This window comes from Pseudorca crassidens, chromosome 12 (genome assembly GCF_039906515.1).
Source record: "Pseudorca crassidens isolate mPseCra1 chromosome 12, mPseCra1.hap1, whole genome shotgun sequence".
NCBI classification, from domain to species: Eukaryota; Metazoa; Chordata; class Mammalia; order Artiodactyla; family Delphinidae; genus Pseudorca; species Pseudorca crassidens.
Window position 1 is genome coordinate 77020914 of NC_090307.1, and position 27945 is coordinate 77048858.

The 27945-nt window shown below is 50.1% G+C and overlaps 1 protein-coding gene across 3 annotated transcripts in view; it reads left to right on the top strand.

The window, feature by feature from the left end:
• The first annotated feature begins 9812 nt into the window (after positions 1-9812).
• The window catches only part of SLC8B1 (solute carrier family 8 member B1), a 30735-nt gene continuing 12602 nt past the window's right edge, over positions 9813-27945 (top strand). For 2 of the 3 annotated variants that reach the window (XM_067700660.1, XM_067700663.1), the window contains exons 1-11: positions 9813-9953; positions 10582-10831; positions 20208-20360; positions 20450-20502; positions 20652-20709; positions 20826-20931; positions 21013-21180; positions 22098-22205; positions 24887-24946; positions 25173-25303; positions 26798-26939. In XM_067700660.1, the coding sequence (XP_067556761.1) occupies positions 10616-10831; positions 20208-20360; positions 20450-20502; positions 20652-20709; positions 20826-20931; positions 21013-21180; positions 22098-22205; positions 24887-24946; positions 25173-25303; positions 26798-26939 (1195 nt within the window). In that variant the 5' untranslated portion in view covers positions 9813-9953; positions 10582-10615. The remainder of the gene's footprint in view (positions 9954-10581; positions 10832-20207; positions 20361-20449; positions 20503-20651; positions 20710-20825; positions 20932-21012; positions 21181-22097; positions 22206-24886; positions 24947-25172; positions 25304-26797; positions 26940-27945) is intronic. The other variant, XM_067700661.1, reaches the window with a different exon arrangement.

Genomic DNA, 27945 nt, shown 5'->3' on the forward strand with positions numbered 1-27945 from the left:
TGGATTTGGCAATGGTTTCTTTTTGTAAAAATTAATTAATTAATTTATATTTGGCTGCATTGGGTCTCCGTTGCTGTGTGGGGGCTTTCTCTAGTTGTGGCGAGTGGGGCTACTCTTTGTTGCGGTGCGCATGCTTCTCATCGCAGTGGCTTCTCTTGTGGAGCACAGGCTCTAGGCACACAGGCTTCAGTAGTTGTGGTGAGCAGGCTCAGTAGTTGTGGCACGCAGGCTCAGTAGTTGTGGCACACGGGCTTAGTTGCTCCGAGGCATGTGGGATCTTCCCGGACCAGGGCTTGAACCCATGTCCCCTGCATTGGCAGGTGGATTCTTAACCACTGCGCCACCAGGGAAGTCCCTGTTGGGGACTTCAATGGTTTTTAAATATGACCCCAGAAGCACAGGTAACAAAAGAAAAAGATGAATTGGACTTCATTAGATTAAAAACTTCCGTGCCTCAAAGGACAGCATCAAGAGAGTAAAAAGACAACCCACACGATGGGAGAAAATATTTGCAAATAATACATCTAATAAGGGTTTAAAATCCAGAATATATAAAGAACTCCTACAACTCAACCACAAAAATACAAAAACCCAGTTGAAATGTGGGCAAGGGATTTGAATAGACATTTCTCTAAAGAAGATATACAAATGGCCAATAAGTACATGAAAAGATGCTCAGCATCATTAGTCATTAGAGAAATGCAAGTCAAAACCACAGTGAAATACCACTTCTCGTCAATTAGGATGGCTATAATTTTAAAAAGAAAAAAGAATATAACAGTTGGAGAGGATGTGAAGAAATTGGAACTCATGTACATTGCTGGTGGGATCATAATAGGTGTATGCCTGTTTATATGCCTGTAAGTATATCCATTTGTCTACCCATATGTTTCTCTCTATATGTCTATATCCCTATGTCTATTCATATGTCAATGTCTGCATCTACATCTTTAAGCAATGGTAGGTTAGATCCATCACACTCTGGTTTCCCACAGCTGGTTTCTGTCGTTTCTAACTTTGGATAGAGTTAGGGTTAGAATCAAAGAGAAGGGAGGGCATTCCCAGCAGTGGGTATAGCCTCTACAAGGCTGATTCTGGGGCAGGGAGTAAACCGGCTTGGCTGGATCCGATGACAAGCCCCATCTTCAGCTTTCTCCCTGCCCCGAGCCTGGCTCAGAGCTCAGCACCTGCAGAGCATGTGCTTGTGGACTTGCTGTGAACGGAGGATGAGAGTGGGAGGTAGTTCGGAAGAGTAGGTTGAAGGTGGACGGTGGACGGTGAGCTCTGGGAGCCTCGGAGAGCCATGGATGGTTTCTGAGCTGGGGAGTGAAGGGCATGAGAAAGACAGGGTTTGGGGGAGGTGGGCCAAGATGTGGTAAGTGGTCACAGCCATGATGGGAGAGGCAGACTGGGCTGCTCTGACACGTCCTGGCGGTTGTGGTCTTGGAAAAACATAAAGGAGGCCAGTGAAGGAGGCCAGTGAAGAGAGTTGCTTGAGATAATGGGATGTCCTTGATTTGCCCCAAAGTAACTTTCTAAAGCTTTGAGGGTGCCCTTCCACCACTCCCCATACCCTTGGTGAGCTGGACAAGAGTGGTCACGCTAGTTCTCTTCCCATCTCTGGAAAGGGACACTCCCTTGGCATTAGTAACCGTCATTGTCAATCATAACCTGTGAACACTTTCTATTACGGAATCCTCACAGCTACCCAAGAAGTCCCCACTGTTACTACCCGCATTTTACAGGTGGGGAAACTGAGGTACAAGCAGGTGAAGTGATTTGCCCAGGTCACACAACCAGGAAATGTCAAAACGGGGATTTGAACTAAGTTCTGCAGCACTGTGGACGCTGCCCATTGTGGCCACCACCAGAGGGCACACTCCACCAATTCCAAACTATTTTCCCAATTATGATAACATTTCTCGCCGCCCTCCGAAAGGTAGTGCCGACAGATTTGGCCCTTTGTCCCCACTCCAACCCTCATTCCCTGGGGATCTTTGGCCAAACTGATGTGCCATTCTGTGCCTCAGTTTATTCATCTCTATAAAGGGGCCAAGAACAGGACCTACCACCTCACAGGGCTGCCAGGAGATTAAATAAGACCCTTGCACAGCACCTGAAACAACACTCAGTTAACGTTACTTTTTAGCATTAATGCCTTCTAAACACGCTGTGCTTGTCTAAAGCCGCTCCATGGAGAATTCTCTCCATGGAGAATCCCATTGGCATTTGGTCCATGTGCTCACTGTGGACTGACCCACTGGAAGCAAGGGCAGTCACATTCCTCATTAGCCAGACTGTGAGGGGTAATGGCTTGGAACATGGAGTTGGGGGTTCAGACAGACTTGGGTTCAAATCCAAGCTCCATCATTTGCTGGCTGTGTGATCTTGGGGAAGTGACCTCACCTCTCTGAGCCCCAGTAAAAATGGGATAATGATCATTTGCATCATTTGGGCTTGTTAAGAGGATTGTGTGCAGTGCCAGGCACTACAGAAGCCAGGAAGACATGGGAGCTTGCCTGGGTCCCCCGGCAAAGGGGCAGACCTTACATATTCAGGATCCTGGCCTGTGCTCTCCTCTCCCCCCACCCAACGAGGGCCCCTGTCTAGAGGCTACCCTGTTCCAGCCAGTTTTTGAGGTCCCCATCATTCAAGAGAATGGGGCTCCCGGGCAGAGAGTACCTGGGCCCTACTCAGGGATGGCCCAGTCAGCAAGAAGCAGGCCCTTCTGCTGTGACAGCATTGTCCCAGTCCACGGGCTTTGATCCTCTCTAAGGGTCATATGACCCCCTGTGGCTATTGCTGACAAAGCACCCCAGGTGTGCTGCACGTGACCACCGAGCAATTCCATGTTCCTGTAGACTTGACCCCTGATAACAACACCTGACATCCACTTGCCGGGCACATGACATGCATTTTCCCCTTAAATCTTTCTCCTTAAATCAACAACCCTAAGAGTGCCAGGAAACCCTTAACCACATTTTAAAGACAGAAAACTGGAGTCCAAGAAGAGAGATAACTTCCCCCAGGAACAAACTCAAGTGAGCAGGGGACATGGATCTCGCTGATCCAAAGAACTAATTCTTATCTGCTGCCTATGGGGGCCCCCAAATGGGACATGCTTTGATGTGCAGAGTCCTCCCAAAACTGACTTAATTTGGCTAATGGCACAATGGCAACGGCCCCATAGAAAAATACTCAAAGAATGAGCTGACAGTTCGCGGAGAAGAAAATGCAAATAGTTACTAAGCTGATGGAAACTTGTCAGCTTTGCCAACAGGGAAAAATACAGATCAAAGCAATGATGAGAAAATATTTTTTACCCATTGTGTTGGTAAGAAGTAACCCAATTGTTAAAATATCAGTGCTGGTCAATCCCACTACAGGACATATATCCAGAGAAAACCGTAATTCAAAAAGAGTCATGTACCACAATGTTCATTGCAGCACTATTTACAATAGCCAGGACATGGAAGCAACCTAAGTGTCCATCGACAGATGAATGGATAAAGAAGATGTGGCACATACATACAATGGAATATTACTCAGCCATAAAAAGAAATGAAACTGAGTTATTTGTAGTGAGGTGGATGGACCTAGAGTCTGTCATACAGAGTGAAGTAAGTCAGAAAGAGAAAAACAAATACCGAATGCTAACACATATATATGGAATCTAAAAAAGAAAAATGGTTCTGACGAACCTAGGGGCAGGACAGGAATAAAGACGCAGACGTAGAGAATGGGCTTGAGGACAACAGCACAGGGAGATCAGCTGGGTGCTTTGTGACCACCTAGAGGGGCGGGATAGGGAGGGTGGGAGGGAGACGCAAGCGGGAGGGGATATGGGGATATACGTACAGCTGATTCACTTTGTTATACAGCAGAAACTAATACAATATTGTAAAGCACTTACACTCCAATAAAGATGTTGAAAAAAAAAAACAGTGCTGATGAGAAAGCAGGGAAATGGATACTCCCTGATAGGACATTGCTGGTGGGAGTGTGGCTTGCTACAGCTTCTTAAGGAAGGGATCTGCTACAGCTGTTGACATTTAAAATATGCATGCCTGTTGATCTGCCTTCCACTTTCAGGATTCTGTCCTACAGAAATAAAAGCATCTGCACCAAAGGTAAATGTCTTCAAGGATGTGTATGGAGCATTGTTTGCAAGGGGCAAAACCCAGAAACACAGCAAGTACCCACCTACGTGGGAGTGTTTGCAAAGTTATGACACCTTCCCTCATCCCACAGAATATCAAGCAACTATTATAATGAATGATTTTAGACTTAAATGTACCAGCATGAGAGGATCCCATGAAACATTCTTAATTTTAAAAAATGCAAGTTACAGAACAACGTCAACGATGCGAGCCTACTTTTTACAAAAGTGACATGAAATCCAAGTTAGAATTCTTGTATGTGTGTATTTGCACACACCTGCTCTTAACTTTAATTGTCTGAGTCGGGGCAGGGACAGGGTTAGCGTGTGGTGGGTCCTTAGAAGGGGGTAGAGGGCAGAGTTAATTTCATTATTTTATTGATTTTCAGAGTTTAACAAACTTTTCTTTCTGTCCTTCCAATAAGAAAGGAAAGACACACTTGTGACAAATGAAATGATATTATGTATAAAGATGCACACTTGTGACTCCTTTTGTTTCAATCCCACTCCCGGGTTTATAACTGTGAAGGTCAGTGTTATGTGTCAACTTGGCTGGGCTACAGTCCCCAGTTATTCAATAAGCACTAAGCTAGGGACTTCCCTGGTGGCGCCGTGGTTAAGAATCCACCTGCCAATGCAGGGGACACGGGTTCGAGCCCTGGTCCAGGAAGATCCCACATGGGGAGTAACTAAGCCCGTGCGCCACAACTACTGAGCCCATGCTCTAGAGCCCGCGAGCCACAACAAGAGAAGGCACCACAAGGAGAAGCCCGTGTAACCGCAACGAAGAGTAGCCCCGGCTCGCCACAACTAGAGAAAGCCCGCATGCAGCAACGAAGACCCAACGCAGCCAAAAATAAATAAATTTTTTTTTTTTTAAAAAAGCACTAAGCTAGGTGTTGCTGTGAAGGGATTCTGTAGATGTGATTAAAGTCCATAATCAGTTGACTTTATGTAAGGGAGACTATTCTAGATCATCTGGGTGGGCCTGATCCAATTGGTTGAAAGGCCTTATATGCAGAGCTGAGTCTTCCTGGAAGAAGCAGTTCTGCCTGTGGATGGCTGGTACCCCCGAGTTTCCAACCAGCCCATCCTGTGAATTTCAGACTTGCCTAGCCAGCCTCCACAGTCCATAAATCGATTCTTTGCGATAGACCTTTTTTTTTTTTTTTTTTTTTGCGGTATGCAGGCTTCTCACTGTTGTGGCCTCTCCCATTGCGGAGCACAGGCTCTGGACGTGCAGGCTCAGCGGCCATGGTTCATGGACCCAGCCGCTCTGCGGCATGTGGGATCTTCCTGGACCGGGGCACGAACCCGTGTCCCCTGCATCGGCAGGCGGACTCTCAACCACTGCGCCACCAGGGAAGCCATGACGGACCTATTAACGTGGGTCTCCTACTGAGGTTGTTTCTCTGGTTGAACAGTGACCGACACAATGCCCTAGAAAAATTATTTTACAAGTGCACCAGAAGATGTGTTAAAAAGATGCCGTCAGTAGCAAAAACCTGGTAACAACACACATATATCCATCAACAGAAAAATGGATAGATAAACGTTGACGTAGTCCTGCCATGAACTGTTCATTACACGGCACGGAAAACGCACAAGCTGTCACCACACAGACGACAGGGTTGAAGCTCACGAACAGGATGGTGCTAGAAAGAAGCAAGTCACCTAAGAATAGAGAAAGCACTATTTGATTTACATAAACTTTTTTTTTTTAATTTTTGGCTGCGTTGGGTCTTCGTTGCTGCGTGGGGGCTTTCCCTAGTTGTGGCGAGCAGGGGCTACTCTTCGTTGCCGTGCGCAGGCTTCTCATTGTGGTGGCTTCTCTTGCTGTGGCTCGCGGGCTCTAGAGCGCAGGCTCGGTAGTTGTGGCGCACGGGCTTAGTTGCTCCGCGGCATGTGGGATCTTCCCAGCCCAGGGATTGAACCCATGTCCCCTGTATTGGCAGGCAGATTCTTAACCACTGCGCCACCAGGGAAGCCCTGATTTATATAAACTTCAAAGACAGGCAAAACACATGTCATTGCTTAGGAATACTTATATAGTGGTAAAGCTATATAAATAGGTATATAAAATCTATATAGATTATATATACTATATAATCTATAGTATATATAATCATATATAATATATATCATAGATTATAACATTTTATACATTATAATGTATTTATTATGTGTATTATATATAAATATTATCTTATAGAGGATACATTATATACATTATATGTGTGAATAAATACGTGTATAAAACTAAGTTTTACACTTATAGTGATGGAGTGATTTACACAGTCAGCAGGTTGATGGTGATTTAAGGGACCCCTAAGGTACTGATAGCTCTGTTTTTTAACCTGAATGGAGGGCATTTGTTTGTCCATTTTATTATTTTTAAGTTGTAAAGAAAAAATGTTGCCTCATTCCAGTTCTACAAGGATCTAGTCATCAACTGCTATAGTTGCCCTCCTCCAGTATACCCTGAGGGGAATTCAGGATGGAGAAAAACAGGAGGAAGTATTCTGTGTTTTGGATATATGGCCTCTAGATGGTCAACATGCATATCTAGGGAAGGATTTCAATGACCCCAGATTCTTGCATCTTCCCATCCATAGAAAAGCACTAAAATCATTAACTTGAGATGTCTGATTTTAGTGATTAGCAGTAATCTTTTACCGAGATGTATGCTTGACTACATGTATTTCCCAGCCAAAAAATTTATATATATACTGGCTTCTCCCTGACCTCTTTGGAGCAGTTCCTCTGAGCTTTCTGAGATGCTGTCTCTCTGACTATAGTCCTCAGTGAGGTCCCAATAAAACCAAGACTCAACTGTTGTGCATTTTTTTCAGTTGACATCACCCAGGCCGTGGGCCTTCTGAATAGGGAGGCTGAATGTCAGACAGATCCAGCCTTACCTCTGAGTGATGTAGGACACTCAGCCCATGGTGGTGAAGGGGACTCACTTGGGGTCACACAGACCTAGGTGCAAATCTTTGCCACTTCCCGGTGGGTGTTCTGGGGACAGGTCATTTCATCTCCTTGAACCTCGATTTCCCTTCTCTGTGAAATGGAGATCTCAGTAGCCCTCACCCCACAGGGCTATTAAATGGGACAAGCACGCGGACACTCACTGTAATCTACATGGCTATACTCTGTAATAATCACTGTAATCTATATGCCAAGATTCCAAAGATATCGTGCTCTAGACCACAGGGTTGGTGGTCACCACAGAGACCACAGTTGTCCTCTCTAGGGTGGGCAACTAGAGTGCTTGGAAGGTAAGGAAGGCGGGGGCTGGCAGGGAGGAGGGTGGAAGACCACCCAGAGATGGTAGCATTTGAGCTGGGCCTGGCACATGAGTAATAAGAGTTTGTCAGGTAGAAAAAGGAAGGGCTGGGACTTCCCTGGGCGCAGTGGTTGAGAGTCCTCCTGCCGATGCAGGGGACGCGGGTTCGTGCCCCGGTCCAGGAAGATCCCACGTGCCGCGGAGCAGCTGGGCCCGTGAGCCATGGCCGCTGAGGTTGCGCGTCCAGAGCCTGTTGCTCCGCAACGGGAGAGGCCACAGGAGTGAGAGGCCCGCGTACAGCAAAAGAAAAAAAAAGCAAGGGCTGGCATCCCGGGCAAGGGGGCTCAGAAGGAGCAGCGGTGTGGCCGTGTGTAAGTCCCCCGCTTCCGGGGCTAGAGTGAGGATAAAAGATGAAGTCGGAAAGGTGCGCTAGGACTGGACGCTAAAGGGCCTCGATCGCCCTTCAGAGGGCTCAGAGCTGGGCCTCGGTGCTGAAGGTGATGAGGAAGCAGGACGGACTTTGAGAGAGGGAGGTGGTGGGATTAGATGCGCGCAAACTGTGGAAGTGGGGGTGGGGCTGCTGGAGGAGGAGGAGCGTGACCTCAGCCTCAACATCCCCAGTGCCAGCCTCGGTGCCCTCCCCACCCCAACAGAAGGAAAGATGGAGGCGACCAGAACTTCCCCCGGAGGCTAGGAAACTGGGGAGGGGGGGGCTATATCCGTCAGGGCGAGTAGATCGACTAACTCCCCTGTTTTGACTTATTTGCCATCTTCTTTTTTTCTTTTTCAGCCCCACTGCGCGGCTTGCGGGACCATAATTCCCCAACCAGGGATCGAACCCGTGGGCCCTGCAGTGGAAGCTCGGAGTCCTAACCACCGGACTGCCGGGGATTTCCCTGACATATTCTTCTTTTTTGTTGTTTTTGTTTTGTTTTGTTTTGTTTTTTTTGCGGTACGCGGGCCTCTCACTGCTGTGGCCTCTCCCGTTGCGGAGCACAGGCTCCGGACGCGCAGGCCCAGTGGCCATGGCTCACGGGCCCAGCCGCTCCGCGGCATGTGGGATCCTCCTGGACCGGGGCACGAACCCGTGTCCCCTGCATGGGCAGGCGGACTCTCAACCACTGCGCCACCAGGGAAGCCCCATATTCTTCTTTTAAAAGCCACCCTGCTAGAGGGAAATGCTGAACCCAGTTAGGAGATCTCTCAAAGGGAGGCAGCACAGCCAGAGTTTTTGTGTGTAAGGCGGAGCGTTCCCTGCCTGGGATCTTCTCAAATACTTTTTTTTTTTTTTTTTTTTTTTGCGGTACGCGGGCCTCTCACTGTTGTGGCCTCTCCCGTTGCGGAGCACAGGCTCCAGACGCGCAGGCTCAGCGGCCATGGCTCACGGGCCCAGCCGCTCCGCGGCATGTGGGATCCTCCCGGACCGGGGCACGAACCCGCGTCCCCTGCATCGGCAGGCGGACTCTCAACCACTGAGCCACCAGGGAAGCCCCTCAAATACTTCTTATCACCACTGATTACCAGAAGCATTTTGACGCCGTCTCACCCACCCGTCCCTCGGGAACAGAACCCTCTAGTTTCACCCTACAATGTACCTCTCCGGCCTCCTACTGTTTATACCCACCAGGTTTCATCTCAGCTTCTGCTTTAGCGGCGAAAACAGAACCGACAGACCTCGAGGGAGCCTGTGCCTTTAAGGGAAGAGGCGGGACGAGCCCTTGGGGGCGTGTCCTCTGGGCGGGTTGTATAAGGGGCGAGGCCGGCGCCGGGCTAGTGGAGGCCGAACTAGGGCTGAGCGGCTGAGCTTGATTCGGACGCTGCCGCAGGCGGGAACCCCGGGCTCTCGGCTTCAGGAGCAGAAGTTCGGGCGGCTCGGGCCGGTGGGCAGGGACTGGAAAGGCTGCGAAGCCCGGCGGGGTCGAGGTGCGGAGTTTGCTGGTCCGAGGCTCCTCGCAAGGTAAGAGGAACCTCCCCGCCCGCCTGGGCGCCGCGGGAGGACTGGCGCCCGGAGTTCAGCTTCTCAACATCCGCCCGGATTGGGAAACGGAGTACATTGACGTTCCCGTGGTCTGGCACCTAGAAAGTGCAGCCGTAAAAGTGATTACTACCCCAGTTTCCTGCCCCTGCCCCTTCCTGTCGGGTGTGCAGATCTGAGCGTCTGAACTCCTGACCTCGGACAGGCACAGGTGAAGCGCTCCATAAATGCTCCCTTGTGAATGAGTGCGAGAAATCGGCGGCCAATAAATAGGAGGCACGTGCTGATCCTCAAGTTGGGAACACCTGAGGCGCGAGCCCTGATTAAGCCCTTATCGTTTGCTCTGATGCTCCAGCATTTGTCTTCATTTTACAGATGAGGAATCAGAGGCTCAGAGACATGAAGTGACCTCCCCAAGGCCGCACAGCTCGTTCGTGGCTGAGATTATATTGCAGACCTGGAGAGTCCGGTTCCAAGTCAGTGCCAAGTGCAGTTACAGAGAACAGCAGGAGGGAAGGGCCTGTCAACAGGTGAGGAAAGAGTGCTGAGACAGGCCCTTGTGCCCCCTTTTCTTCCCCCAGAGCCGCGTCCTCCCCCTCCTGCCCCTGCCAGGACATTGAGCAAAGATTTACCGAAAAACGTTGGTAAATCTGGGCTTTGTTGTTTTCTGGGCTTTGCTTTTCCTGAAGGCAAAACAAAACATGCTCAACTACAACATGTGGAAGAGCCAAAGAAGAAAATTAGTGTGCCGGGGACTTGTTTTTTTCTTTCCAGTTTAATTTCTTTGGAAGAAAAACAAAGCTGGTTTTTCCCTGGTGTTGAGGGAAAAACACAGATGCTAAAGTCCAGCTCAGCTCTGCTGCTGACAGGCTGTGTGACTTTGAGCAATTCACTTCCTCCTGGGCCTTGATTTCCCCATCAGGGCAGTTATTAGCCTGGGTTTCCATGGGAACACTACTGGGGGTTCAGGAAGAAGGGCTATCTAATCTGCATGCTAAATGATTCAGGCCCATCCGGAATGTGGGCTCCTACCTGGGCTTTCCGTTGGTGTGGGGAGGAGGAGGGGCAGTTCTTCAGCTGAAAAAGTTTTCAGGCCCCTCCTGTTGGGTCCTGCAGTCTTCAGTGACACTGTTCGTCTTTCTCACCCCTACCCTACAGGCCACTAGAGGTGCCAGCTGTTTGGAACTGAAACATGACAGAAGGGGAAGCGGAGAGTGAGGGCCAGGCCCCTTGGGGGCTGGTGGCCAGAGGACTGCTGAATCTGTACTGGGTGCTCAGCTGGGTCTGTGTGCTGCTGATGGTGGAGACAGTGTCGGGGGCCGGGGGCCCATCTGCAGGGACCCTCATTAGCTCCCAGTTTCCAGCCTCGGGTGTGAACCAGAGCCCCGTGGTAGACGTGAGTGTCCAGGTGGGAAACTGGCATCAGGTGGGCGTGTATTCAGCCAATCAAGTATGTATTGAGCATCTACTGTGTAGCAGTAGATGTGAGCTGAACCTTGGGATATGCCAGGGCACGTAGACTGTAGACAAAAATCCCTGCCCTCACGGAGCCAGCAGTCTCTTAGGAGAGTGGAAAAAGAAGTAAGCATGTAAATTTCAGGTGGTAAGATGCTACGTGCTCAGCAGATAATGGGATAAAGTGATATTGGAGGGCGGGGGCTGTGAGGAAGAAGGAGTATTTCCAACTATTTCAGCTTGGGGGGTCACAGATGGCCTCCGTGAGGAAGGGACCTTTGAGCCAAGCCCTGAATGGAGAAAGGAAGCCACTTATACAGACATCAGAAGGAAGAACATTCCAGGTGGAGAGAAAGGCACGTGCAAAGGCCCTGAAGCAGGGACAAACTTAGTTTCTGGAGCTGTGAGGAGGCCAGAGTGGCTGGAACAGGGTGAGTGAGGGGGAGAGTGTTAAGAATGGGGATGGAGATGTGGTGGTGGTCAGATTACCTTATAGGCTGAGGCTAAGAGGTAGGATTTGTTTTATGACTGTGGGGAGCCAGTGGAAGGTTTTAAGCAGGGGGATGTCAAGATCTGATTTATTTCTTCAAGGGATGTCTCTGGCTTCTCTGGGGAGAATGGATTGAGAGGGTTGAGGGTGGCAGCGGGGAGAACAGTGGGAAGGCTCCTGCAGCTCGCCAGGTGAGGGTGGTAGTGGGAGATAGGAAAGAAGTGATGGGATTTGGAGGAAGGCACAACAAGCAGGGTATGCTGATGGCTTAGACGGGGGGGCATGGTGGGGGAAGAAAGAGAGGCGTCAAGGATGGCTCCAGATTTCTGGCCTTAGCAGTGGGGGGGTGGAGGAGGATGGTAGTGCCACTGACTTGTATGAATGGAGAAGCAGTGGGGACGCTTGGTGAGAGCAAGGAGGCTTCCTCCCAAGGCAGGGAGGTTTGGGCCGTTGAGACAGGCCAAACGGAACTTGCACCATTCTGTTCTGATACCTGTAAGGGGAGGAGAGGTCACAGTGGATCCAGAGTGGAAATCTGAAGGCAGGAGGCTGCTCAAGATGACCCCCTGCTGCACGGGGCTGGAGTTCTCTCTTTGTATTCTCTTCAGTGAGAGAACAAGCGGAGTAACAAACTCCTCCCCGCTTGAACTGACAGCTGAGAGTGCTTAGCGCCCACACCAACTTTCTGGGGCTGCAGAGTACCTTCATGCCCATGATTCGAGGCAGACAGACAGGGAATTATGCCTGTTCTACAGATGGGCAAGTGATTTGTGGTTACTGTGGTTATAAAATTGCTGCCTCTTGGGGGCAGGAAAACGGGGGTTAACTGTGGCTCGTGTCAGATAATCTCTCTGAGTTATTGAGCACTTAGGCCAGCAATGCGCCTAGCTCATCAAGTCCTGTACCCAAACCCCTGAGATGGGTATGGTTATCCCTGTGCTATAGGTGAGGACGTTGAGGTTCAGGGAGGGGAAGTTGGCCACGAGGGAAGTAGCAGAGCCAGGATGTGAACTCGTGGCTGCCTCATGCTGAATCCAGACCCTTCTCGTCTGGTTCACTTGCCTCCCAGGACTGACACAGGTGGCTGCCCTCCTGGAAGTCCCGCCAGCCTCTGGCTGGCTGCTGTCTGGCCAGCTTGCAGGCTGGGAAAGGCCACCCACTCCTCACCTAGGTCCTTTTGCATAGTCACTTGTTCAACAAATATTTATTGAGCACCTATTACGTGCCAGGAACAGTGCCACACGTGAGGGGTAAATCAGGGAGCAGATAAGCTCAGTTCCTGCCCTCATGGAGCTTATACTCTAGTGGGGGACACAGATGAGAAACAAATCAACAGGTAAATCCACAGTATTTCACTGGGGGATGAGGAGAACAAAACAGGGTGGGATGTGATGGAGTGAGATGGAGAGGGGTAGCCGCTCTGCCTTGGGCTGTCAGGGAAGGCTTCTCTGAGGACAGAGACCTGAAGCTTTGCAAAGATCTAGGGGAACAGCAAGTGCAAAGGCCCTGAGGCAAGAGCAGAATGACGTGTCACAAACGAACTTTGAGAGGCCTCTGCAACAGTGAGCTGGGGGTGAGGGATGAGAGAGGAGACAGGAGAGGTAATGGAGGCCGGATCGCCTGGGGCTGTTTGGACCGCTGTGCGAAGTTGGCCCGTTCCTAGGGGTAAGACGGGAGCCATGGTAGGATTTAGAACACAGGAGGGACGTGATCTGATTTCAGTTTTTACAAGGATCCCATTGGCTGCTGTGGGAGAATCAACTGTAAGGGCAGAGGCAGAGAGTAGGCTGGCAAAGCGATCCGGTGAGATGCTGGTAGCAGCTTTGGGAAGGGGTCCAAATTAAGATTTTTGGAGGGGAAGTAGAAGACAAGGTTCTGCTGGGCCACCCAGTGCCCCATGCCCTAAGCCCGGGCTGGCCCAAGTGTGGCCTCAGGGGCCAGGGACAGGTTTGGCATCAGACCACCAGGGCCCAGTGGTTCCAGGACACTCTTTTCGGGAAAGAGGAGGGTCTGGAAAAAAATCTCCACTTAGGACAGATCTGACCGAGGCTGGACATTTGGGGCTGACCCTTGGGGGGGTGGAGGGGCCCAAGCTAACAGGTGCAGGGAGCTGTTTAGTCTCAATTTTCCCCTCTGGAAAAAAGAGTAATCAAAGCTCATTTTACTGAGCACTGACTGTGTACCAGGCACTGTTCTAAGCACATGGATTAACTCATTTAATCCTTCATTTCAGGAGTCGGCAAACTTCAGCCCACAGGTCAAATTAGGTCCACTGCTGGGTGTTGTAGTCCAGGAGCTGAGAATGGGTTTTATATTTTCAAATGGTTGAAAATTTTTTTTAAAAGAACACTATTAAGTGACACATGAAAACTTTGTGAAATTTGAACCTCAGTGTCCGTAAGTCCAGTTTTATTGGAACACAGTCATGCCTGTTTATTATGGCAGGTGATACTTTCACACGACAAAGCAGAGTGGCATGGTTTCAACAGAGACTGTCTGGCCTGCAGAGGGGAAAATATTTAGCCTTTTATAGAAAGAGTTTGCCGACCCCTGCCTCATTTTATAAAGGAGGGAACTGGGGCACAGAGAAGTTACGTGAGTTGTCCAAAGTCACACAGCTATGAGTAGGGAAGCAGAATTTGAGCCCAGCCTGCATGGTTCCGGAGCCCTCTCCTCATACGCACTGGACCACCCCGCCTTGCTGAGCAGTTGTCACAAGGCCATGGGGCCTTTGGGAAATGGCAGTGTTCATTTTCTGCTCCTGGGTTGGTGTCCTGGTGAGAGTCCTGTGATTTTTCCACCTCTTTGAAAACTTGCCCTATTGGGGTCCAGCTGCAGGGTTGGGAAAATAGGAGGAGGTGTAGCTACAGGACGTAGGAGAGTGGAATTGTAGCCCCAGGTCACATCTGCAGTGCCTCTTTGGGGGGCTGATCAAATGAGGTTAAGAACGTGAGAAGTCTTTGAGAGTTCTTTAGTGTCTGCAGTTAACTGACTCTAGACGAGTGTTTGAGTTTCCTGTTGCTGCTGTAACAAATTATTACAAACGTAGTGGCTTCAAACAGCACACATTTGTTATCTGGAGGTCAAAAGCCCAAAATGGGTTTCACTGGACTAAAATCAAGGTGTGGGCAGGACCGTGTTCCTTCTGGAGGCTCCAGGGGAAGGTCCATTGCCTTGCCTTTTCCAGCTTCTAGCAGCTTCCTGCATTCCTTCCTTATTTTGTGGCCCCTTCCTTCATCTTCAAAGCCACCAGCGTAGCATCTCTCTCAGTCTCTCTCTCTGACTCTCTGACCTATGCTTCCATCACATCTCTTTCTGTGACTCCGACACTCCCACCTCCCTCTTAAAAAAAATCCTTGTGATTACATTTAAAGGCCTCCAGATAATGCTGGATAATCCCCCCATCTCAAGACCCTCAATTTAATCACCCCTGCCAGAGTCCCTTTTGCCATGTAAGGTCGCATATCCACAGGCTCTGAGGATTAGGACCTGGACATCTTTAGGGACCACTGTTCAGCCAGGGAGGATGAACCAGGAGCTTGTGACTCCACATGTCCCTCCCAGCCCCCTCATCCCCCAAGCCATCCCCGTACTGCCCATGCACCTGCACAAGGAGGGGCCACTGGCTGCAAGTAACAACATTTGGAGAGGGCATCTAGGTAGGGAAAACCTGAGCCCTTTTTTTTTTTTAATCCTACTATAGTTTAATTAATGGTATTGTACCAATGTTAATTTCTTAGTTTTTAAAAATATTTTTATTTATTTATTTTTGGCTGCGTTGGGTCTTCGTTGCTGCGCCTGGGCTTTCTCTAGTTGTGGCGAGCGGGGGCTACTCTTCGTTGCGGTGCACAGGCTTCTCATTGCGGTGGCTTCTCTTGTTGCGGAGCACGGGCCCTAGGCACGCGGGCTTCAGTAGTTGTGGCACACGGGCTCAGTAGTTGTGGCTCGTGGGCTCTAGAGCACAGGCTCAGTAGTTGTGGCTCGAGGGCTCTAGAGCACAGGCTCAGTAGTTGTGGCGCACGGGCTTAGTTGCTCTGCAGCACGTGGGATCTTCCCAAACCAAGGCTCGAACCCGTGTCCCCTGCATTGACAGGCGGATTCTTAACCCCTGCGCCACCAGGGAAGCCCCCAAGCCTTTCTTGTTGGGCCCCAACTAACAAAATGGAAACGATTTAAAATTGTCCCCTTAATATTGAAGTTGTTTAATTGTTTGGCTTCTTAATGGAGCCAGTGTGGACTTTGATAGTGTGCGTTCTGCTATTCAGTAATAAAGGGAGTGTGGAGAAGCACTTAACAAAACATGGCACCAAGCTGCCAGCGGCCAGGGTGGGTTTGATGAACATGCTCTGTAGGTGAGGAAAACAAGGCCCAGACCCCTTAAGGGGCTGCTGAAGGTCACCCAGCCGGCTGGTGGCAAAGCTGGGTCTCAGACCCAGGACTGCTCTTCCTCTCAGCTGACCCTGTCTCCCATACCAGTCTTACTGGTATAGGATTGAAAACTGACGGCCCACGGGCTCGTCTGGCTGCTGTGACTTTGGTTTTGGTTTCAGTTTTTTTGGGCAGTGTGGGGAGGGGTTTTCTTTCATGTTATAACTTGGATGCCTTTCAGCAGGGCATGCACCCTCCAGCTCACCACCATTGCCAGCAGCCGTGGTGGTTTTAGACGTTTATATGAACTGCCTGGCCCCCAAGGCATTGAGTTTGCAACCCTTTCCTGTCCAGCCTGGCCCTTGAAACTTGTTCACAGAAGGGAAAATATTTGACCCTCTCTGGATTCCCTGGGTGTCCTTAGTGATTCAGGGAAGAGGATGAGAAGGGAATGAGATGGTCTGAAAAGTCACCCACCCCAGACTCAGAGCAATGCTCCTTTAACTCTACCACCCCTGGGCAGAGCTGGGTTCAGGTCCTGATGGGCTTCGAGGGAGGGGATGGCCACCTTGGGGCACGGAGGCAGGTAGGCTGCAGAGAAATGCGATTCTGGAGACCAGATTTGGGGGACCCGCCTTGCTGACTCACTCTGCTGTCAGGGAGATGGAGACGAGCTGGGCTGGGACCATCTCCCTGCGTCCTCCCTGGCTGACCGTGAAGACCAGGAGGTGGGGAAGAAGGCAGGAAGAGGAGGCTGCCCTTGCCCAGTTGAGCTGTTTCCCCAAGAGCTTCAGCTAGTAACTTTCAGGGAGACCTGAGTTTGAAACCAGCTAGCAGTGGTAGGCTGTGTGCCCTGGGGCAAGTCACTTTGCCTGTCTGTGCCTCAGTTTTCTCATCTGTGAAGTGGAAACAATTGTACCAGGTCTGTTTTTTTTTTTTTTTTAGAAGATGTTGGGGGTAGGAGTTTCTTAATTAATTTATTTATTTTTGCTGTGTTGGGTCTTCGTTTCTGCGCGAGGGCTTTCTCTAGTTGTGGCAAGCGGGGGCCACTCTTCATCGCGGTGCGCGGGCCTCTCACTATCGCGGCCTCTCTTGTTGTGGACCACAGGCTCCAGACGCGCAGGCTCAGTAGTTGTGGCTCACGGGCCTAGTTGCTCCGCGGCATGTGGGATCCTTCCAGGCCAGGGCTCGAACCCGTGTCCCCTGCATTAGCAGGCAGACTCCCAACCGCTGCGCCACCAGGGAAGCCGCCTAGGTCTGTTTTGAAGACTGAGCTGGGGTCCAGCACAATGTGTGGCAAAACAATTATGAGGCCATACTGTGTGCAAGACTTTGGTGGGAGGGACAGACATTAAAACAAGTCTGTGATCCTACAAATAACTGGGGATTTCAAAACACGAGAAGTGCTTTGTAAGAGAAGACCGAGGGTGATGGGAGCTTATAACTGGAGGATCTGCCCTATGCTGGGGGTGATCAGGGAAGGCTTCCTGGAAGAAACGTCTAAGAATTGGAGGATGAATGAATGGTGGTCTTTTGAGGGAGGTGTACCAGGCAGAAGGAACAGTGCATGAAATAGGTACGGTGGGTCAGTGTGGCGTCTGCAGAGAGCCAGTAAGCAAGGGATGAGGAGATGACCTGAGGGCTCAGGGACAAGAAATCTCATCTCCAGTTTGGCATTGGTGGGAGTTCAGAGAAGGCTTGTGGAGGGTGTGGAACTGTGATTTGACAGAGCTTTTTAAAAAAAAAAAAAATTGTAATACAGCATACATAACCTAAGATTCACCATCTTAACCATTTTTAAGTGTACAGTTCAGGGGCATTAAAAACATTTACACTGTGCAACCGTCACCACCATCCACCTCCAGAACTCTCTCATCTTGCAAAACTGAAACTCTCCTCATTAAACAACTCCCCATTTCCCCCTCCCCCCAGCCCCTGGCAGCCACCATTCTGCTTTCTGTCTCTATGAGTTTGACTATTCCAGTTACCTCACATAAGTAGAATTACATATACAGTATCTGTCTTTTTACAACTGGCTTGTTTCACTTAGCGTGGTGTCTTCAAGGTTCATCCATGTTGTGGCCTGCGTCAGGATCGCCTTCTCTTTGAAGGCTGAACAACATTCCATCGTGTGGATATGCCACGTTTTGCTTATCCATTCATCCATTGATGGACACTTGGGTTGCTTCTAAACCTTTTGACTACTGTGACTCGTGCTGCCATGAATATGGGTGTGCAGATGTCTCTTTGAGACCTGACTTTCAATTCTTTTTGACATACACCCAGAAGTAGATTTGCTGGACCATATGGTAATTCTGGGACTTTTTCCAGTTTTATTGAGATACAACTGACCTACAGCACTGTATATAAGTTTAAGGCGTACAGCATAATGATTTGACTTAACATATATTGTGAAATGATGCCCACGATAAGTTTAGTGAATATCCATCAACTCATAGAGATAGAAAAGAAAGAGGTTTTTTTTTTCCTTGTGATGAGAACTGTTAGGAAATACTTTAACAACTTTCACGTATACCATACAGCAGTGTTAACTACAGTTACCACCTTGTGCATTACATCCCTGGTACTGGTTATTGTATTTTTAATTTGGGAGGGGAACTGCCGTGCTGTTTTCCACAGCAGCTGCACCATTTTTACACCCACAGCAGTTGCACAAGGGTTCCAATTTCTCCCCATCCTCCCTAACGCTAGTTATTTTCTGGTTTTGCTCATTTGGTTTGTGTAGTAGCCATCCTAATGTGTGTGAGGTGGTACTGACAAAGCTTTTGAACATAAAGTTTGAGAATGGGGGAGCTTCTAGGCAATGCCTAAGCACATGCATAACCTCACAAGGGCCTAATATCCATTATATAAAGAGCTTCTATAAATCAATAAGAAGAAGCAAACAATTGAAAAAACTAGCAGTTTAAAGAAGGAATACAAATGGCCATTAACACACGAAAAGAGCACTTCACCGTCCTCCGGGACTTGCAGCTTAACAACAGGGAGATTCCTACTACATTGGCTGGAACCAGACTTATGGTAGCCACCCTAACCCGGTAGGGGTGCAGGTGTAAACTCCTTTCCCATTGCTGGTGGCAGTGTGTCTAAGTAGAGCTTTAGGGAGGGTCTTTTGGCAAAATCCATCAAATGTTTAAGATGTTTCTCCCTCTGCAACAGACACTATCAGGGCCCCGCCCATATCCTTTGGACTCTGCCATTTTGGTGGGCTTCTGTGGACTTCGAGTTCCCAGCATCTTTTTTCAGAACCACCCATAAGCATGGTAGGCCAGAAGTGCTGGGGATCTAGCACCTCCCTCCCCGGCAGTGCTCACCTGATGACTGATAGGAGTTGGTGTATAAATACCCCAGCTCCCTTGCCCTTGGGATTACCAGCCCATGGTGGGAACAAACTCAACCAGCCTTCACTGGTTGCATTTCCGTCCCTGAGTCTCTTCTCCCTCTCGGTGCTTGTGTTCTATACACCTCCCAAATATTCTGCTTACTTAGACATCCTTGTCTCTGGGTCGCTTCTGGAGGAACTCAGACTGGGATACTCTCTGACTCAGCACTTTCACTTCTAGAATTCTCCCTGACAGAATATTCTCACATGTACTCAGAGTCATGTGCAAGGAAGTTGATTTTGGTAATAATGAAAAGTAGACACACTCAACTGCCCATCAGTAGGGAAACGTTACCTCTACTGTGTATCATCCATGATGTGAAATCCTAAGACCCTGCAGTGGCAGGGGGTGGCGAGGGTGGTAATGGTTAAGGACAGGGATTCTAGAGCCTCAAGCTGCCTGGGTTCCAACTCTGTCTCTACCACTGAGTGGGCCCTGGGATACTGTCTTAGTCTTCTTATCTGTATAATGGGCAGGTTAATAGTACCTTCCTCATAAGGTCATTGTGCAGATTAATTGAGGTACATTTTAAGCTCTTAGCACTCTACCTGGCATATAGAAATCCCTCAGAATGTTTTGACTTTTATCATCCTCTTCATCATTATGTGCATCAATATATCAATACATGGCACATACGTGAAGTGGTAAAAGTTAAGTTGCAGAAACGAGCTTCAGGATGGACTCATTTCTATGAGATAAACTGTATACTAGGATGTATATACAAATATCGTTAAACTGAGAAATGTCTGTAAGGGTCTGCTTCAAACTGATCATAGTAGGACATCTGGAGAGAGGCGGGATCATGGAGGGCAGGGATGAGAAGGGAGAATTTAGAAATCTTTATGTATTGTTTCTTTTTGTTTCATTTTAAATACACCTATTCAGGACTTACTTGGGTTAGTTTCAAACACAAGTTTATTTTTAAAAATTAAAGTGTGCAGCTGGCACCTGGAGGCCTTGGGAGGCTTAGAGACCAGGATGAAGGAGGTTATTTTCACTGCTTAGGTGGGGCTGGGCCAGTCAACCACAGGGTGTCGGACCTTGATGTCCCCCCTCCCTTCCCACAGTGTCGAGAAGTGTGTGGCCTGAATGCCTCTAGCCGCTGTGATTTCGTCCGCTCCAACCCTGACTGCCGCTGTGAAGGGGGCTACCTGGACTACCTTGAAGGCATCTTCTGCCACTTCCCACCCGACCTCCTCCCTCTGGCCGTCACTCTCTACGTGAGGCCCCGCTCCGGGGAGCTGGTGAGAGGGGCTGGTGGCCCCGGCGGGACTTAATGCCCTTTTCCCTTTCCGGCCCCCCAACCCAGGCTTTTTGGCTGCTCTACCTGTTTCTGATTCTGGGAGTCACCGCAGCAAAGTTGTGAGTTTGGCCTTGGGCTCATATCCACCTTATAGATTGGAAAATGGAATCCCAGGAGGTTGACATTGGGGTGACCCTGGGCTTGGGGGAAGGACGGGGGCAGGAGCCACTCATTGTGGAAACACTCACTGTTTGCCTTTTCTCCATAGTTTCTGCCCTAACTTGTCAGCCATTTCGACCACACTCAAGCTTTCCCACAATGTGGCAGTATCCTTTGTCCCCGAGGGATGGAGGGCAGTTAGGGCGGGTGGCTGGGAGACAGGGTGGCAGCTCATGGCCAGGAAAGGCCCCTGCACTGAGGCCCCTTGACACGCTCCCCCCATGGCGTCACCTTCCTGGCGTTTGGGAACGGGGCACCGGATATCTTCAGCGCCCTGGTGGCCTTCTCAGGTCCGCGCACAGCCGGCCTGGCCTTTGGGGCACTGTTTGGTACGAGAGGCCCCGGCTAGGGTGGGGTGGGGCAACAGGAGGGGGCGCAGGGTAGACCAAGCTTGGCATCCTCTCCTCCAGGCGCAGGCGTGCTGGTTACCACCGTGGTGGCCGGTGGCATCGCCATCCTGCACCCCTTCACAGCAGCCTCGAGGCCCTTCCTCAGGGACATCATTTTCTACATGGTGGCCGTGTTTCTGATCTTCACTGCACTCTACTGCGGCAGGGTCACGCTGGCATGGGCCCTGGGTGAGTGGCCACAGGACCAGTGTGGGGTCATCCCAGGGCTGATGCGTGGGAAGCATGGGGGCACAGGAGGGAGTGGTCAGCAGGGCACAGAGTCACCTTTGGTTCCAGATGTTGGAAACCCTACTCAAGGTGGCTTGAGCGAAAAAAGGAGACTCGTGGTTCGGATAACCAAAGAGGGCAGGGCAGAGTCGGGGTGATGTTCTGAATTTTCACAATTTCAGGTTTTAACAAGCAGTACAGCCAGGATGCTGACTGTGGCCGTCAGGGTCCCGGCAGCATGTCCATTCCATCCAGATGGTTCAAATGACATGAATGGCGGGACAATTTACAGAGGGTTAAGGAAGCCAACAAGGGATGCTGAGATGCAGAGATACCAGGGACCAGCAACAGTGGGAGCCCCTGAAGGGGCAGAGAATGGGGTGCCTGGAGCCTGCTGAGGGCTACAGGCCCAGACCTGGGACCACCCAACATGAGTGACAGTTATGGAGGGTCACAGTCCCTGCTGGAGACAGGGTACCACAGCAGGGAGGGAGCAGGGAAGAAGCGCCCCAGACCCTCCCCTACTGCCTTCTGTTTTGCTGTCAGGGCTCCGTGGGTGGACCCAGGGCAGCCAGGGTTCAGGTGATGCAGTCTGCAGGGCTCAGCCTCCCAGGCCACAGAGCAGGACACCGACCCTTCACACTTGAATTGTGTCCTAGAGGCCACTGTCTATACCAGGCGTTACACCCACCGTTGACTGCCAGATTGGTGGTGGGGAGGGGGCGGGGCTCCAGGAAATGGCCATTTGCCTACTGGTGCTGGGCTGGGCTTACACAGATAGCCACCGCCACCAGGCCCCAGTGACAGAACTGGCAGCTCTTGTTCTCTGGGCCCTGTGGCCAGGATGCCACTTGGTGACAGCGTGCCCTTGTCTGCAGGTTACCTGGGCTTCTATGTGTTCTACGTGGTCACTGTGGTTCTCTGCACTTGGATCTACCAGTGGCAGCAGAGGAGATCCTTGGTCTACTCCGTGCCAGGTACTCCAGGTAAGGTCTGAATGGAGCCCCCAAGGGAGCACCAGTGGGCCTGGCGCCCTCCTTGCCCTTCACTGCTGCCTTGTGTCTCTTGAGGCCTTTGCCAGTGCCCATCTCCTACTTTTTCTACTCACTTGACCAGGGTCCCACCTCTGCACTTTTGCTTGTGCTGGTGAAGCCTCATCATCACCTGCTTGTCCAAGTTCACTGGTTCTTCATGCTGCTGCCTGTTGCCAGGGCACATCTTCGTAAAAGCTGTCACCACTTGCGTCCAGGAATGCGCCCCCTACCGTCGGGGTGAAATCCAGATGCTTCCATATACGCAAATACTTGCACACACATATCTGCAAACATACACATCCACAAATACATATACAACATGCACATACACAACATATACATATATAAATACACATTCACAAATACATATACATACACAGCCCACACATATATACAAATACGTGCATAGCACACACTCCCAAATACACGCACATATACAATATATATACATACATGCTACATACATGTACACAAATACATGCACAACACACATACTCAAATACATGTACCACACACAATACATGCACACACATATCCACAAACACACACATCTACATCCACAAATATACACACAAATACACATATGTACAAATACATATATGGCATACACAACACATATAAATACACGTGCACAAATACATATACACATAGTCCACACATGTACACAAGTTCATATATAAACATGCACACACATATACAAAGACACACATATACAAATATATACGTAGCGCACACATACAGCACACAAATACAAAGTACATACACATATATACAATTTATTGAGTAAATTATCAATAATTGTCAATAATTATTAAATTATCAAATTCATTCTTTTCAGTAAGACTGTAAGATAGGGCCTATAGTATTAGCGTCTTTTTGGGTGAGGAAACAGGGAAGTCAAATTCTTCCCAGGCCATAGGTACTGGAGAGGGGCAGAACCAGGACTTGACCCTTGTTCCTCAGACCCCAAAAGCCATCCCCCTACCCACAATGCCAGAGACCACAACTGGGAACCTACAGACCACCTCTTCTGTACAGAAGTGTTGTTTTTTTGTGGTGTGACCAGTGTGTTCTTTTAAAAAATATTAGACCAAGATTTAAAATGAAAAGATTTTGTTTTAATTTTTAAAATATTTATTTATTTTATTTATTTTGGCTGTGCTGGCTCTTAGATGCAGCATGCAGGCTTCTTAGCTGTGGCATACACACTCTTAGTTGCGGCATGCGAACTCTTAGTTGCGGCATGTGGGATCTAGTTCCCAGACCAGGGATCGAACCCGGGGCCCCTGCATTGGGAGCGTGGAGTCTTACCTACTGGACCACCAGGGAAGTCCTTAAAATGAAAAGACTTGATATAAATTGTGACTTCTCTTGAAACATGAGACCATCTGGTCCTCCATCCCTGCCTGGCACAATGCCTAGAACTGAATGGGGCTTCCCTCTTAGGACAAGGTGTGGGTCCCCAGTTTGCCCCAGTCCCCACCACTCTGTCGTCAGCCCCAACACGTGGAGGTGGGTTGGTTGCAGACCTGATTGGAAAACCAGAATTCTGCCGCCCAGCCTGTTTCACTTGGCCCCGTGATGTGCTTGGTGCCTTTCAGCGTGTGAGCCTGAGAACCTTGCACTGGATCTGCTGCCATTTGTGCTGGGCCTCAGCTTTCTTCTCCAGACTCATTTCATACCCCAAACTCCATGCCCCAGCTGTGCAGGGCTACCCCCGTGTCCCTGAAGACGCTATGCTCCGTCTGGCTATCTCTGGGCCTTTGCGTGTGCTGTCCCCTCTCCCTGGTGTGCCCTTCTTCTGAAAGACTTAAGGACTCAGCCTGGAGGGAGCTCTGCAGAGAACCCCAGGTGTCCCTTCTGGGCTTGTACAGCTTTCAGACTCTCCCCAGCACAGCCTTTATTTCTCCATTCTGTTATTAATTTGCTTGTATTTCCGTCTGTTGGACTGTGGGCTTCCAGAGGGCCAGACTCTATCTCATTACCTCTCAAATCCCTGGGGCCCTGACACAGGTGCTGGTGACTCCTACGGGAAGTCTACCACGATTTTTCCTCTTCTGCCCTCTTTATCAACTGAGCCTTCAGAGTTCAGCACATATTACCCTGTGCTGTCTTTTAAACCCATCATAGGCCTCCAGGCTGGAACAGAAGGGGAAAATGAGACCTGGAGAAGGGCCCAAAGTCACACAGAGGAAGAATCAGGACTAGCACTCCTCACTTGAGAAAGGCCATTTTCCTTTTAGGAAGCCCTTCTTTACAGGACTCAGTCCTCTAATCATTCCCAAGGACTCCCGAGAAAAGTTGCAACTGGAAAAGAAAAATATGGTGGGTTCCAAATTCTGAAAGGTACAAAATTGAAGTCAGTAGGTGTTTCAATTATGTCTTCAAACACCCTTATTCAATTTAGCATTATGGCTGCCTCATTACATTTGAAAATGTTTTGTGAGTTAGACTTCCTCAATCTGTAAGAATTTCTGAGCGGGCAGGGTGATTGCTGAGAAATCCGAAGGACAGAGGGCCTGGACACTTGCACCCTGAAAACTGTCCTGTCCCAGAGGTGCTCTACCCTAGAACAGTGGTGGAGGGTCTGGGTGCCCCAGTTGGCTCATGGGAAACTCCCCTCTCTCCTACAGAGGTGCTGTCAGGTTCCGAGGAGGATCGGGTGTCTTCTAATACCAACAGCTATGACTACGGTGAGTCCAGTGCCCTGTGCCTGGCTGGGATGGAGAGGTGGGGAGATGGGGCCATCCAGGTCCCACCTCGGCTAAGCTCTGGGCCGGGTTTACCTGCACCCCTACCAGGCCCTGGGCTTTTCCTTCTTCCCAAGGGTTGGGGGGACTGGTGGGATGGGGAGGGAAGAGGGTTTCCCGGAGGCTGAGCCAGCCATGGACAGCTGCCCCTCCCACCTTTCACCCCCAGGTGAGGAGTACCGGCCGCTGTTCTTCTACCAGAAGACCACGGCTCAGATCCTGTTGCAGGCCCTCAACCCCCTGAATTACAGGAAGTGGAGGACCAAGCCAGTGTACTGGAGGGCCCTCAAGGCGTTCAAGGTAAGGGGGGACTCTGAGCCAGGCTCCTGGCTTCATGACAGCACAGGACAGTTGCCCCTCGACCTTCTCCAGAGCAATGAGGGGAGGGTCGGCCTCTGCTGAGGACTTGATGGGGAAATAGATGAGCTGGAACTTGATGGGGAAACTGAGTCATGGAGCATAGCTGGGGCTCTTCCCCCCATGGAGGAATGAGAGCATCTTCTCAGGGACAGAGAGAGAGGAGATGGGACCCCTCCTGACCAGGTGAGGGCAGGGAACTGGGACGGAGAGGGAGTGGGTCATAGTGAGTCCAAATGAGGCCAAAATTGCTCTCCTCTGATCCCCACTGCTTCCCTGAGCTAAATGTCTCCTGAGGTCTCGATGTGGGCAGGGGTATCCAGGCTGGTTTACATGAGGCACAACTGCAGCTGTTTTCCACCATCCAGACCGAAAAAGTCAGGGGTCTCACCTCACAGCCCTCCAATGTGGATACCTCTTAGGCCTTCTCAGACCCAGGGGTAGATAATAAACTATATTTATACCCCACAGTGGCTCTGGCTACATCATGACCTTGGGCAAGTCACTTCATCTCTCTGAGCTGCAGTTATCTCCACTGAAAAATGGGTATAATGACAGTACCTTTCTTCTGGAGTGGTTATATTAGTAAGTTATTGCTGCAACAGTGCTGTGTAACAAACAACCCCCCAACATCTCATTAACTTATGATGACAATATTTATTCTTGTTCAAGAGCCTATAAGTCATCTAGGGTGACTCTGGTTGGTGGTTCAGGTCTGCCCCCCATCTCATTCTGGGGCCAGTGGGAGTGTGCTCTTTTCTTGGCAGAAAAGACCAAGGCAAACTCTCCAAGCACACTTTATGCCTCTGTTCACATCACATTCACCAACAGCCCATTGGCCAAAGCAAGTGACATGGCCAAGTTCAACATCAGTGGGACAGGGAAATATATTCTGCAGACTCTAGTCATTTGACAAAGTGTGGGAGTGTTTAATTCTGTTACAGGAAGGGACTGAAGAGTTGGGAACCATATCCAGCCTACTACAGTGATTGTGACAATTTAATGAACTAATATATGTAAAGGGCTGACTCTGGTGCTTAGCATATAGTAAGCACTCCGTAAGTGTTATCAGTGGTTTAGTTACCGGCTGAAAACACAAGGTGTGGGGTTAGTCAGAGCTGCCCCTCTATCCTGGTTTCATATACCCTTCTGTGTGGCTTTGGCAAAGTTTCTTAACCTCTCTGAGCCTCAGTTTCTTTACCTGAAAGGTAGGAAAATTAGACTTCCTATTCACAGCGTTGTCAGGATTAGCAGTTGGGGTGCCGTACTAGCCCTCGGTGTGTGGCAGCGTGTTACAGCAGCAGTAGGAGGCTAATCCCGGCACTTTGGGGCCTGCACACAGTGGGTGCTCTATTAGCAACAGCCGTGTTCTTGAGTAACTGAGCTCAGGGTGGGGCCAGCCGAGCACAGGCCTCGCTGCCTTCCCACACTTGACAGCTGCCCGTGGAGTTCCTGCTGCTCCTCACTGTTCCCGTCATGGACCCCGACAAGGAGGATGGGAACTGGAAGCGGCCCCTCAACTGCCTGCACCTGGTCATCAGCCCCCTGTTCTTGGTCCTGACCCTGCAGTCGGGGGCCTGTGAGTATCCCCTCCCCCAGGCAAGCCCACCTCCCTCTGCCCCATACTCCCGAGTTTTCTTCTCAGCCACACCAGGGGACCCTGGGCCAGAGGGGCCGTCCTGGCACTTAATGTGTGCTTGTGCCATGAAGGACGCCAGTCTCCCGCAGTCTCTTGGTCCAGGCCCACTGGCTCCACATGGAGGCTGGACACTGGTGGCCCTGGGACCAAGAGCAGCCCTCTGGCTCGTTCCCTTGCCTTACACAATTTGCAGACTTCACGTCAAAATCCAGGCCTGGGCTTCTCAAGAAGGTCTGGGCCACATTCCTAAAAGCAAAATCGGCTGGAGCTGAGCAGAGGGGCACCCCCACACACACACAACGCAGGTGCCCACTGAGTGATTCCTCACAGATCCCTCCATAGCCTACTGGGTGACCTGGGTGGGTTACTTCACTCGTTTGTGTGACCTGGCCGGTCCCCACTGGCACTGAGTCTTCCCCCGCCTGCCCCAGGCTTTCCTTTTCTGAACTGCTCTGGCTAAAGCAACACCCAGTCTTGTCGGGTGTCTTCTAACTGCCGCTACATAGGTTCTTCCCGTTGTCTGACCTTAGCATCTCATGCTGCCCATTCCTCTCTCTGTCATCTGGGCTCCTGCCCCTCAACCCAGGGGCATCTCCTGGAGTGGAGGTAGGGCTCTGGTAGCAAATGCGTGGCTGGCTGTGGCTTTTTTGCTAAAGAGTGTCTGGATGAAAAGCCTGCCAAATTCTCTGTGTTTCTCCTCCATTTTTTGGGAGGACACAGGCACTGAGGGAAGGAGCGCCCATCAGGACACAGTGTGGCCCCAGAGCTGGGAAGGGCGCCCCCTATGGGTACCAGCTGTCTGGTTCATTGTGGCCGGCCTCTCCAGCCTGCGGGCTGGCTTCACCATCCTTGTGGCTTCTTAAAAGAGGGGCTCCCAAGTGTTAGTCATTCAGGAACGATCTTGATTTTTCTCTCACTCTAAACTGTTATATCTGATACTTAAATC